The sequence below is a fragment of the Suncus etruscus genome, chromosome 2 (genome assembly GCF_024139225.1).
Source record: "Suncus etruscus isolate mSunEtr1 chromosome 2, mSunEtr1.pri.cur, whole genome shotgun sequence".
Lineage (NCBI taxonomy): Eukaryota > Metazoa > Chordata > Mammalia > Eulipotyphla > Soricidae > Suncus > Suncus etruscus.
Genome location: NC_064849.1, coordinates 609,228 through 622,500, shown reverse-complemented (window position 1 = coordinate 622,500; position 13,273 = coordinate 609,228). Strand labels below are relative to the sequence as shown.

Genomic DNA, 13,273 nt, shown 5'->3' with positions numbered 1-13,273 from the left:
CCCGTTCACTAAGACTCAACATCTGATTGGCTAAGGAGAAGCAAAGGATGGTTTCAACATTAGGTTGAATACCGAGCGTTGGTAGAGGCCTTTGGATATGACCTCATGTTGGCTCCTAATTAGACGTTTCTGGCTGGTTCCTTTGGTTTACATGTTAAAAAGATGTTTCCCCATTGCCTCTTCATCTGGCTTTTCCCCCTCCCCTTGGGGGTGGGCTTTGTTTATCCCAATAAAGGCTACTCAGGAGGCCTGGAGGAGGGGCTGCCATCTTGGCTCCGGTGGTGGAGCGACTGGCTTGTGGGTGAGTAGTGTTGCTTAACTATTCATTATTGAGTCCTGGATGGGGCTGATGATGGTGAGATGGATGGATGGATGGATGGATGGATGGATGGAGAGAGGCCTTTCTCTGCTAGCCCGGGCCATTTGCCTCCAGTACCCTCTTGAAATGATCCACAGGTAGTCAGGCAGCCGATTTTAGCTGCCCTGCCTGCCATCTCAAACCTGTTTCTTCCATGCTGCTTACTTCAGCCAAACCTCCTCGATGACCACACTGAATCCCCTTTTATGCCCTTGAGGCAACCCCTTTGTTCTTCCAAAGGCCCCTCCCAGAAATGGGTTGGTCTTACCATCAGGTAAGATAACACTGGAAGATGGAGTTGGGGTGACAATCAGCTTGCTGTGTGAGTTTCTGGACTGCTGTTCCTTCCCAACTGTGTGTGGATTATTTGTGCGTTGGAGTCGCTGCCAGACCTGCATCTTTTGTGCTACCCCGATTGGGGGCAAGGGGGTCCCTCTCCCTTTCTGGAGATTGTGGAACACACAAACCATTTCACAAAGGAGCACTTTTGATCCAACCCTTTTTTTTTTTTTTTTGCCACACCCGGTGGCTCTCAGGGGTTGCTCCTGGCTCTGTGCTCAAGAAATTAACTTCTGGCATGCTCAGGGGAACCAAATGGGATGCCAGGGATTGAACCTGGTTCGGCAGCATGCAGAGCAAGTGCCTTCCCCACTGGGCTATCGCTCTGGAGCCCAGGTCCAACCTAGTTTTGACAAAGGGGTCAAAACTGTTGGGGATGAGCATGGGGGTGGGGGACACCAGGCCTAGTCTTCTTGGGGCTTGTGTTGTTAAACGGAGAATTTTCAGCGAAGCTAGGAAGCACAGAAATGACAAGGAAGCAGTCAAAACCTTTCTTTGCATTCTTTATTGAGTAAGAAATCACATGCCAAGAACTTGGAGGACTCCACTTCCGATGGGCAGGGGGAAGGGACAGGAGACAAAGAATAAAGTACAGTTCTGATCAGGTCTCATCAGACGAGGAAGCTAGAGGCTACGACAAGAAGGAGGCTCTGCTGAACAGAATGCAGGCGTGCTTTGCCATGGGACCTGGACCACCTGGACAGCTGTTTGCAGCTGGGCATGGAGATCCTCAAACTGAATAGTTCAGACTCAGGAAAGTGCTGATGGTTCATTGCCATGACCTGACTCAGGGAAATGTAGGAGAATCTTCCTACCCACCCACCCACCCTAGCGAGAATCCACGGTGAGATTCAGCATCAGAAGTTGAGCATCAGCAAGGAAGCAGCAGCAGCAGCTTCAGCAAAGGGAGTTGGTCAGCCTGGAAGCCAGTTAGGAAGCCTGGAAAGGGCAGCTGAAAGGGAGACAGAGGCCGAGGGAGCCAGAAGGAGTAGGGAATAGCTGCTAGGAAAAGGCTTAGCATAGAAACCATGTGAGGAAATGCATGTTAGGTGAGGACCCTGAAATAAAGCTGCCTGGCTCCTGGACCTTCAGCGGACTGCTTTGGGAATTCTTCTGCCGTCACCATGCAACCTACAGACCTGCCAGGCCATGGGGGCTGCGGGAGCTGGTCCAGCCCAGAATGGCCTCACCTTCCCCATACCAACACTGGGACTAACTTATAATTTATATTATATTTATAATTTATATTAAAATTTAATTTATATTAAGACAACAACCCTCCTCCCTCCCTCCCTTCCTCTCTCCCTTCCTTCCTTCCTTCCTTCCTTCCTTCCTTCCTTCCTTCCTTCCTTCCTTCCTTCCTTCCTTCCTTCCTTCCTTCCTTCCTTCCTTCCTTCCTTCCTTCCTTCCCTCCCTTCTCTCCCTCCCTCCCTCCTTCCTTCCCTCCCGCCTCCCTCCCTCCCTTCTTCCCTCCCTCCTCCCTCCCTCCCTCCCTCCCTCCTCCTTCCTTCCTTCCTTCCTTCCTTCCTTCCTTCCTTCCTTCCTTCCTTCCTTCCTTCCTTCCTTCCTTCCTTCCTTCCTTCCTTCCTTCCTTCCTTCCTTCCTTCCTTCCTTCTTCCTTCCTCTGGACCTACTCCTAGCTCTGGATTCACACATCTGATGAGGCTTGGGGACCATATGGAATGTCAGGAATCGAACCCAGGTCAACTATGTGCACGGCATCATTTCTCTGCACTCCGGAGGATTTCTTACATTTTTTGTTTGTTTGTTTTTGGGCCACATCCGGTGACACTGGGGTTCCTCTGGCTCTGCGATCAGAAATCGGTCCTGGCTTTGGAGGACCTTATGGGATGCCGGGGATTGAACCCAGGTCCATCCTGGGTCAGCCACCTGCAAGGCAAATGCCCTACAGCTGCGCTATCGCTCCAGCCCCCTACTTTTTGTGTTTTGCGGGTGTGTGCGCTCTAGGGCAGGCCTGGCTCTGCGCACATTAATGACCCCTGGTGGTTTTGCCCAGCATCCAGCCAGGATCAGCAACGTGCAAGGCAAGCACCTTATCCACTGTACTCTCTCTCTGGCCCTCTGCGGGTGGATGACAAGCGAGGAGGAGTGCTTTGCTATTTATGCTTCCGAAAGAGAACAATGGTTTGAATGAAAGGGGCAGGCCTGGGGATGGCGGGTCACAGGCAGTCGCAGGGACTAGTCCGATTTCCTGAGCAACGTGAGCGTGTCTCCATCCCGGACATCCAGGTCAGCCAGGACGCTGCTGTTCCACACTTTGTGACCCGGGAACTTGAGGATCTGCTCCTTCTCCGGGGGTCCCCCTGCAAGGCTGATCTTCTCTTTCAGGTCATAGATGGAGTCCTCGGGGGACACAGCGTAAGGCTTGGTCAGGCCGCCGGGGTGCTTCACGAACACCTGGATCTGGCCGGGCTGGGCCTCCAGAACCGAGATGCTCACCTTGGCAAAGAGGCCATGATACGCCAGAGTCCGGGAGTTACTGAGCGACTTTCGCTCCCCTCCGGGTTCCTGGAAGGACAGTCGGAGTTGCCCGTCGAGGCCCCACCGCTCTCTGATCTCCCTCTTCATCTTCCAGATGGGTCTGTAGGGGTCCACCAAGAAGGTCTGGGCTGCTTCGCCGGACACCTTCACCTTCACAGAAACATCTCTGGCAGCCTGGAAGGGAGGAGCAGAAGGGGGTTCCTTGGTGGACGGGGGTGGTCCCTGGAAGTCTGTGGTCCAGATCTCTACTTCTATTTCTGGCCACGTTCTCACTGGCCATGTCCCAAGACCTTTGTCCGGCAGGAAGGGAGGAAGGGCTGATCCAAGCTAGGGGCACAGAAGTTGGCAGGACGTGGGGTGTCCTCTGACGTTCGCTGACCAGGGGAAGACAATAAGCAGCCATTTCCCAAATAGCAGCAGACCTAACCAGAGTTCCCAGCTGTCACTAAGGGGTCCCCTTAGCACCTCCTCCCTATGTGTTGACCCCAACTTTACTTTGTCACCTGTGACCATGTAAAATCTTACTTTAATCCTGTGGAAGGCAACACTGCGTTATGGTCAGGGTTTGCTTGGAACTCTGTGCTCAGGGATCACTCCTGGCTGGACTTGGGGGGCATAGGAAATGCTGGGGCTCGAACCTGAGTCATCAGCATGTGGGGCAAATGTCCGCCCTACTGTACTGTCTCTGAGCCCTGAAATATCCTTTTAGTAGCTTCCCAAAACCCTTGAGAGAGAAAAACTCCCCCCCATAGCATTTATGTCAGTACATTCAGTTTTGTTTTTATAATAATAAAATTCATTACAATTTAAATGATAATAATCATAAAAATGTAATAATTTAAATTTTATAATTAAATTATAATAAATTTATAACATTCGATAATAAAAATAATAATAAAATTCATACGTTTTTGGTTTTGGGTCACACTTGGTTGTGCTCATGTGCTACTCCATCTCTTGCTCAGAAATTTACTCATGGCAGGTTCAGAGGAGCATATGGGATGCTGGGAATTGAACCAGAATTGGCTGCATGCAAGGCAAACGTCCTCCCGCTGTGCTATCGCTCGGGTCTCAGTGAATTCTTTTGGTTGCTTCCTGGTTTGGAGGCCACGCAATCATGGTCTGTGCGTGCTCCTGGCTCTGGGCTCAGAGATCCTTCTGGGTGGGCCCAGGGGATTCTGTAGTGCCGGGGGATCAAACTGGCAAGTGCCATCACTCCTGTACCATCTCTGAAGCCAGCATGAGCCAAGTCTTGGCCCTTCTTTCTCACAAGGGTCCAGAGCACCCCAGCGATTGCAGACCCAATTTCCAGAGGAAAACACCGAGGTCCAGACACCTTAAAGGGGGAAGACCCGCTCAGGTGCAGAAGGTCCAAGAAGGTGTGTGGAGGGAGAGGTCCTTACCTGCACGTTCCACCCCTGGACGGACCTGCAGCAAGCCTGTCGCAGGCAGTAATCTGCCTCCTTGGCCATCACATCCCATCTCTTTCCACTTCCCACGTTGTTGGTGGGATCTGTCGGATCCAGAATCACAGGCCTGGGAGAGAGCAGAGGAAGCAGATTGTCTTCCGCCTCTGTCCCTGGTCTCTGTCATTCGAGACGGTGAAGTCCCATGGCCCTGGATTTAGGACTGGAGGGGGAGCTGTGAGCAGGACCCTGTGAAGGAGCCAAACTGCTCTTCCTGTAGATGTTGCTCGAATGACCCAAATCAATCTTCCCATGGGGCAAGACAGAAAAATAAAGATTCCTGGGCTGGGATTTGGGATGGCAATCGCTGGGAGCCCTGAAGGTTCATCGATTTTCAGATTCATTTTTCGGTGACAAATATAAGATTTGGGGGTGGGTTGGGCCACACCCAGAGACATTTAGGGGCTCCTCCCAGTTCTGCACTCAGAAAGTACTCCTGGAAGACTCAGGGGATCTGATGGGATGCTGGGGATTGAACCCAAATTTGCTGTGTGCAAGGCAGACAAAAAAGACATTTTCTTTTTTTTTTTTGGTTTTTGGGCCACACGCGTTGACGCTCAGGGGTTATTCCTGGCTATGCGCTCAGAAGTTGCTCCTGGCTTGGGGGACCATATGGGACACCGGGGGATCGAACCGCGGTCCGTCCAAGGCTAGCGCAGGCAAGGCAGGCACCTTACCTTTAGCGCCACCACCCGGCCCCGACATTTTCTTTTGTTTTAAAACTGTGTTGGTTTTTTTTTTTCTTTCATTCACGGTTGGGAGGGGGGGGAATGTTAACTGGTTTAGGCTATGAAAAACAGTACAGAAAGCCACCCGCAAAATAGGATTATGACCCATTAGGATTGATACCACTTCTTGGCATCTAGACCTAAACACTAAAGCCTTAATTCCAAATAAAATATGCAAACCCATATTTATTGCCATCTTTGGTGGAGCAGCCAAGATATGGAAACACTCCAAATACCCAGATACAGATGAACCAATAAAGAAGTTGTGGTAGGCAGATGTGAAGCGGAATAGTACACAGCTCCGGGAAAGAACAAAACCATCCAATGTGTAGCCACATAGACGGATCTGTGGGTGCTGCGTTGAGGAAAGCCAGTCAGAGAGAAAGATTTAGATACTGAATGATCTCTTTCCTAGGTGGGACTTCAAGGTACGAAGCCAAGGGGCAATAGTACAGCAGGGAGGGTGTTTGCCTTGCAGGTGGCTGATCCAGGTTCGATCCCCAGTGTCCCATATGTTCCTGTCAGAAGTGATCCCTGAGTCCTGGACCTCAAAACAGCAACAACAAACAACAACAATGATACAAAGCCAGGGACAACAGAGGGTTACGGCCAGACAACAAAATGCTGACCCATACAATTGAGTGGGTGGGAAAGGGGGTTGAAATGAAGGGTCTCTAGTGGTTTTGGGGAAAGGAGGCAGGCAGACCGGCGGTGGGCATGGTGTTGATATTAACTGCATGGCAAATCATGAACAATAGAGTAACTCAGAGAATCTCAAACAAACATTGTAAAACCCGTGTTGGGTTTTCTGTTCTTTTCTACTCCAAGTTGTGCTGTTGACCTACCTTTTCGCCTTCAGCTGTTGTCTGAGAAAAACGTTGACTACTTCATTTTCAAAGTTATAGTACTTGGTCCAGTAGATGCAGATGTTACTGTATTCTTTGAGAAGCTTCATCACTGTTCTAAATCCGTTGGCCAGGTCGAAACTCTCACTTTCATCTGTCCCCATTTCCCAGGCATAGATGGTTAGCAGCTCCAGAGCATATTTGGGGGGTAATGCTACCTTTTGATATTTGTATCTCAGATGCTGGTGAGGAAGAGAGAGGGGCAGGGAGGAGGGAGGGAAGAAATGAGAGATGATTATTCTGGGAATTGGATCTTTCCAGACCACACTATTATTTCCAGGTTGTGGGATCATTCGATCAACTTCCCTGGACCTTTTGAGGCGGGTCAAGTAGTGTGGGGGGATCAGTCAGATTCCGTAAAGGAAGAAAGCAGGGCTGGGGTGTAACTCAAGGGGCAATGTGTCTGCCTTATCTGCCCAAGGCCTTGAGTTGTGTTTTCTCTGGCATTCCATGGCCCGGCCCCCAGTTGGGTGTGGCCCCATCTCTGGGGGTGGAACCCCATCCCCTGAGCCTGCTGGGGGTAGCCTCTAGGATGTGGTGAACAACTGGGGTTCAATCCCTGGCACAACAGGGATCCCTTGAGCACTCCCAGGAGTGATCCCTGAGCATTGGGTCACACCTGAGCATTGACAGGTGTGGCCCCCAAAGTGAAAAAAGCAAAGCGACGGCACAGCAGTAGGGCGTTTGACTTGCGGCTCACCCAGGACAGATCCTGGTTCAATCCCCAGCAGCCCATATGGTCCCCAGAGCCTGCCAGGAGCGATTTCTGAGCATGGAGCCAGGAGAAACCCCTGAGCACTGCCAGGTGTGGCACCAAAACACACAGACACACACACACACACACACACACACACACACACACACACACACACACACACACAAGAGAGATAAAGAAAAAGAGAGAGAGAAAGAGAGAAGAAAAAAGGAAGAAAGAAGAAAGAAAGAAGAAAGAAAGGAAGGAAGGAAGGACAGAAGGAAAAAAGAAAGAAAGGAAGGAAGGAAGGAAGGACAGAAGGAAAAAAGAAAGAAAGGAAGGAAGGAAGGAAGGAAGGAAGGAAGGAAGGAAGGAAGGAAGGAAGGAAGGAAGGAAGGAAGAAGAAAGAAAAAGCAAAGCAAAACAATAACAACCTCCACCAAATCCCAGGCGTTTTGGAAATTCTGCCTCTTCCCTGTCTGCCCCTCCAAGCCAAGCCCCAGCCTGGCCGGGCTGCCCTCACCTGCTGGTACCACCAGTGTTTCACCAGCCGAAGGAGATTCTTGAGTTTGACTGGGCGACTTTTCACGAAGTGTCTCTGCAAGACCACGAAGCTGGGGGAGAATTCCCCAGGCAGGTGGTCGCAGGTTATTAACTTCTGGTAGACTTCCTGTGGCGGCCTAGAGTCTGGGGGTGCGTTTTCTAGGAGGAGAAAAGTACCTGGTCAGGAGAGTCCAATTTGATGCGAGGACACGGGAAGGACCATATGAGCACACCAGTCCCTTGTTCTCTCTTTATTTCCCACGTTTTATTTTTGTTTTTGGCCCACACCCGGTGGAGCTCAGGAATCAGTCCTGGCAGGCTTGGGGGACTCTATGGGATGTCAGGGTTGAAACGGAATCAACTGTGTGCAAGGCAAACGCCCTCCCGCTGTTATTGTTCCGGCTCCACGTTTTCCCCATTTTATATTGAAACGAGGGGATCCTGTGGAGTCCCCAGCCTACTCATCTACCACGAAGGCTCCGAAGAGCTCGTGTGATCCTTGAGCATTGGGCTGAGCTTGAGAAATCTGTATGAGGGACCTAGGAAGTAGGCGACATTTTGTGGGACCCTAAGACGTCCTACGTAGATTGTGGATCTCCTATGGTTCTGACTAATTTAAGGACCCTGTATGTAACCCTTCCCCCTAACTTCCTTTTACCTAAACTTGCTTTTGAGATGTGAATCCCATACCTGAGATGGGGTGGGCTGTTTGAAATAAAGAATAAAAGAGTCTGGCTGGTAGAGGCTAAGGAAGAGTGAGGAGCAGAAAGAGGCAGAGGGAAGAAGCAGAGAAAAGAGGGGGGAGAGAGAGAGGAGGAGGAGGAAGAGGAGAGACAGAGAGAGAGAGAGAGAGAGAGAGAGAGAGAGAGAGAGAGAGAGAGAGAGAGAAGCAGAGAAAGGCCATGAAGTAAAAACAAGCTGACTCTGATGAAACTTTGACTGCTTGTGAATTATTCATCCACTATTATCCTGCATCTGATGCCTGGGGGCGGCCTCACCCAACACGTGGCTCTCTTTATACTTTATATTTTTATTCAACGCCTATTGAACTGGTTGGTACCCTAAGTCTAGAAGGTGCTCGATTGCCTGCTCAGGGCAATTGGTCGGTCTTGGAACCCAAATCTGAAGATATTCAAGTTCCCTTCAGTGGAATCCATAAAGGCCCAGCACTAGTGTTACGGTATGAATGTTAATGTGTCTTTAAGGGTGGTGACACCCCCATAACTGCCTATAGGCTGGGACTTGCCCCCCCACGATCAACTAATAGTCAATTGGCCAGGTAGAAGCCAGGCAGGTAGAGAGGGGGACCCAAGAAGAGACAGGGGGAGGACCTGTAAGCTGTGCGTCCCAAGAGGGCCCAAACTCTTTGGCCGGGCCAAATTATTATTATTATTATTATTATTATTATTATTATTATTATTATTATTATTACATAGTATAAGCAACTTTGCTCATGCACCTTGCTCGGCTCTCTCTCGCTCTCTAGCTCTCTCGCTCTCTCTCTGTAAGAAATGTAGCTCCAGGGTCCCTCCTGGCCAGCTCTCTTGCTTGTAATCTCTCTCTTTCTCTCTCTCTCTCTCTCTCTCTCTCTCTCTCTCTCTCTCTCTCTCTCCTCTTTCTCTGAGGGTGAGCATTAAAAAGCAATATTCTTTCTCCTCCTCCCCTTCTCTCTCTTCCCCCATTCTGCTGCGAGCATTAAAAAACAATATTCTGGGGCCTGTGAGGTGGCGCTAGAGGTAAGGCGTCTGCCTTGCAAGCGCTAGCCAAGGAAGGACCACGGTTCGATCCCCCGGCGTCCCATATGGTCCTCTCAAGCCAGGGGCAATTTCTGAGCGCTTAGCCAGGAGTAACCCCTGAGCAAACGGGTGTGACCCAAAAAACCAAAACCAAAACCAAAAAAACCAAACCAAACCAAAAAAAAAACCAATATTCTTTCTCCTCTTCTTCCTCATCCTCTCTCTCTGACTGTGGTGTGTTATTGTTTCGTTTCGCTACATATTAGTATGCCTAGACATTGTGTGAAGGAGAGGAAGACACTTGCTGGAAACCCTGTGTACAGAGGAGCCTGGTGGAGTCGATCATCATGAAGTCTGCTCAAATCCCCACCCACAGATGGCCAGATAGAGGGCTATGCTATCAACCCACCACGGAGTACTCCTCTGTCATTGGATAAAAGAGGTTCATCCAGTTGCCAGACAATGATAAGCCAGAGTAAATTCCCGAAAAAGTCCAAATGGAGCACTAACTCTGGAGTCCTCCTGAAGTGCTTGCTTGCCCAAGGATTTCCCGAAGGAAGGGGAAGAGCCTTGGGTTGGATGCAAATCTACGATCCGGTAGAAGTTCCCGAGCCCACCGTGCACTTGCATGTACATGCATTCTGGGAAGACTCCCTCTTCAAGGGGTCTCTCTGGACACCCCCCCCCCCACAAAAGGGGGCAGAGACTTTTTATCTCTCAGCCCAATTTCGCTTTCTCAATCCTCCCCAAGGCCATCCTTTCCCAGAATTCTCTGCCCATCTGACCCATCTTTGTCATTACCCAGAACATCAAAAGCTGGGAGCACGTCCACTTTGATGACATCACTGTTCTTCTTGGCCTGGACCTGGATGGCCAGGGAGCGGGGGGCCCTGCTCCCCCACCTGTGCTGAACGACAGTGAGGTTGTAGGCCAGGCTCTGGCTACAGTGATCTACTTTCTCCGTGATGAAGTCGATGATGTCTTCACGAAGGTCAGCCTGCTCCTGGAAGCTTCGGAAACAGCTCAAAAATAGGACCATGTCTACGTCAGAGGTGTGGTTCAGCGTCGTCCCCTTTCCGGAGGAGCCAGCCTGGGGAAGACAACAATGTTGATGTGCATCCCCCCCCTGAGGTCTGACTCTCTGAGACTCGGGGCAGGTTGAGGCCAGAGACACCGATGGAAAGCTTAAGGGAGTCCTGGATCTCCACTGGACATGGCGACCTTTGTCAAAAGATTTGTATTATCACCACTTTGCCTATAGAAACGTTTCTGAGAGTCTTTTGGGCAACACCCAGAGATGCTTAGGACTTATTCCAAGCTCTTCATTTAGGGATCACTCCCGGTGGGGCTTGGGAGCAAATGGGATGCCGGGGATCAAACCCAGTGCAAGGCAAATGCAAGGCAAATCTCCATCATCACCTCTTTATATTGATTAGAAAAGCGAATCATCAGGCCAACTGAATGCATTTCTATCTCTGTAGGATGTTTCCTGGGCAGCTCAGTCCCAGAACTCTGTATTTTTATATCTCAGTGCCAAAATATACTGTATATTTGAAAACATATGCAAGATAGATGAATAGATGTAATAAGAGGTAGTAGAGCCAGTGAAGAGGGGCCTCGGAGGGGGAAATTTCCTCTGGCCCTTTTACTGGTACCGTCTTCCACAAACACATCCCCAAACCAGTGACTAGACATTGACCCAAGGGGTGTGTTGAGTTCGCTGGCATCTGGTCCCCGGAGCAAAGTACTGTAATGGCCACTGAAACTGAGATAGAGAAAAGTCCTTTCTATTTCCTCATTCTGTCCTTTGTGATGACACCACACCACTCGCCTTCCTCTCCACTATTCCTCAGCAAGCGGGTATCGGTTTTCCATCTCTACCTTGTTGGCATTTGCAAAATTATGTAAGCTGATTAGCTAGAATGTTGTTATTTTTACCGTTGAATACGGTCTTTTGTTATCTTTTTATTATTATTTATTTATTTATTCATTTGTTTTATCTTTGGGTCACACCCAGCGGTGCTCAGAAATCGGTCCTGGCAGGCTCGTGGGACCATAGGGATGTCAGGGATTGAGCCTGGACCTGTCCCGAGTCTGCTGCGTGCAAGGAAACACTCTACTGCTGTGCCCTCGCTCCAGCCCCATTTTTTGTTCTCTTTTTAGCATGCCTTTGCTACCCATTCACGTTCGGTGTGTGCTGGTGATCCGATCAATGATGATCATGAAAATCATCAAGCAAATGACGATACAAGACGGAACCTTCATGACGTCTTGCTCTTCAGATCTTGCGGCTAATCCCAACCTGCCTGCTAGTGTTTAACTTCTCAGTTCTCAAGCACTTGCTTCCTGTGTACCCATGTGGTTGAGCTGTCTTTTGGGCGAGAGGTGACAACCTGTTCCTTCTGAGTTGGAAACTCGGACTTTTTTGTTGTTTTTGGGGGTAGTGCTCAGGGTTTACTCCTGGCTCTGGTCTCAGGGATAACTTCTGCAGGCTCAGGGAATCAGCTGGAGTGCCAGAGATCGAATCTGGGTCAGCTGCATGCAAAGCAAATGCCCTACCTTCTAGACTATCATTCTAGCCTCAGTCTTTATTTTGAATGAAAGAAAAAATATTTTTATTTTGTTTTTGGCCCACACCTAGTGGCACTCAGGGGTTACTCCTGGCTCTACATTCAGAAATCACTCCTCAGGCTTGAGGGACCCTCTGGGATTCTGAGAATCAAACCTAGGTCCACCCTGGATCCATCGAGTGCAAGGCAAATGCCCTACAGTGTAGTGCTACTGCTCTGGCCCCAAATGATGAAATACTTTTTAATTTTTTTTTGGGGGGGTTGGGTCACACGGGGCAGCGCTCAGGGGTCACTCCTGGCTCTATGCTCAGAAATTGCTCCTGGCAGGCTTAGGGGACCATATGGGATGACGGGATTCGAACCATCGTCCTTCTGCATGCAAGGCAAACACCTTACCTCCATGCTATCTCTCCAGCCCAAGGAGATGGGATTATTTTTAAGGGGCTCAGGATAAAAGCCAGGACTCTAGCACTTCTGGCATCTCAAATGGGTCCCCAAGTGGGTTTTGATAAACAAGAAAGAAGTCTATATTTTAGAGACACCACCTACCTCTCTGGCCCTCAGACGATTGATTGGGGTTCAGTTGTGACTGGGGACACAATCATGGTGTCATGAAGCAAAATCCTTGTTTGAAGGAATGTTCCTTGCTTCTGGACTCCATAGACTTTATAACCCCTGCTCTTAAAGAGTCGGTCACCAAGGCTGAGAGAGGAAACCGCCTTTGCCTCCAGGTCCCACTCTCCCCAAGAAGCCAAAGTTGGGGTCAAGACCAGTGTGGCCAAACTCACCTTCACCACTTTCAGCACCTGCACCTCTTGGTTTGCGACCAGCTCATTCTGGAAGCAGTGATCCTTCAAGAACTTGGCACATCGGTTCCAGGCATCCTGCACTTCCCATTTCCATTCCCCGTCAGGTTGGAGGCTCTTCTCCACGAAGGCATCGAGGTCGTCCGCCAGAGTTTCGTACAGGTTCTCCATGGCTGGGTGCTACTCGGGTTTGGAAGCAAACGTTGAACCAGGAAAGGGGCAAGGATGGGTTCAGGAAATCCACACTCAGCCAGGAGTCCCACCACTCGAGCCTTCTGCTCCTAAGAAGGAAAGCAGCTCAGTGCAGAAAGAAGGAAGAAATGGGCCCAGACCAAAGGTGGTTGGTTCGAATCCCGGCGTCCCGTGTGGCCACCCGAGCCTGCCAGGAGCTATTTCTGAGCAGACAGCCAGGAGGGACCCCTGAGCAACGCTGGGTGTGGCCCAAAAACCAAAAAAAAAAAAAAAAAAAAAAAGAAAGAAAGAAGGAAGAATGAGCCCTGTCTTCCGGGGACCTGCTTTTATAGACAAGAATCAGGCCACACCCTAGGTGGGAGAGGAGTGTCTAGTAGAGAATAATCCGATAATCCCAACCCAGATCACACCTAGGGTAGGAATACTGATTAGGG

At 49.9% G+C, this 13,273-nt stretch overlaps 1 protein-coding gene across 1 annotated transcript; it reads right to left on the bottom strand.

The window, feature by feature from the left end:
• Positions 1-2,496: 2,496 nt before the first annotated feature.
• On the bottom strand, positions 2,497-12,818 carry LOC126000758 (2'-5'-oligoadenylate synthase-like protein 2). The gene is made up of 6 exons (XM_049767893.1): positions 12,630-12,818; positions 10,073-10,361; positions 7,516-7,694; positions 6,239-6,480; positions 4,603-4,735; positions 2,497-3,373 (listed from the first exon to the last, which is right to left on the bottom strand). The coding sequence occupies exons 1-6, from the start codon at positions 12,816-12,818 to the stop codon at positions 2,897-2,899; spliced, it is 1,509 nt and encodes a 502-aa protein (XP_049623850.1). The 3' UTR covers positions 2,497-2,896.
• Between the last annotated feature and the right edge of the window lie 455 nt (positions 12,819-13,273).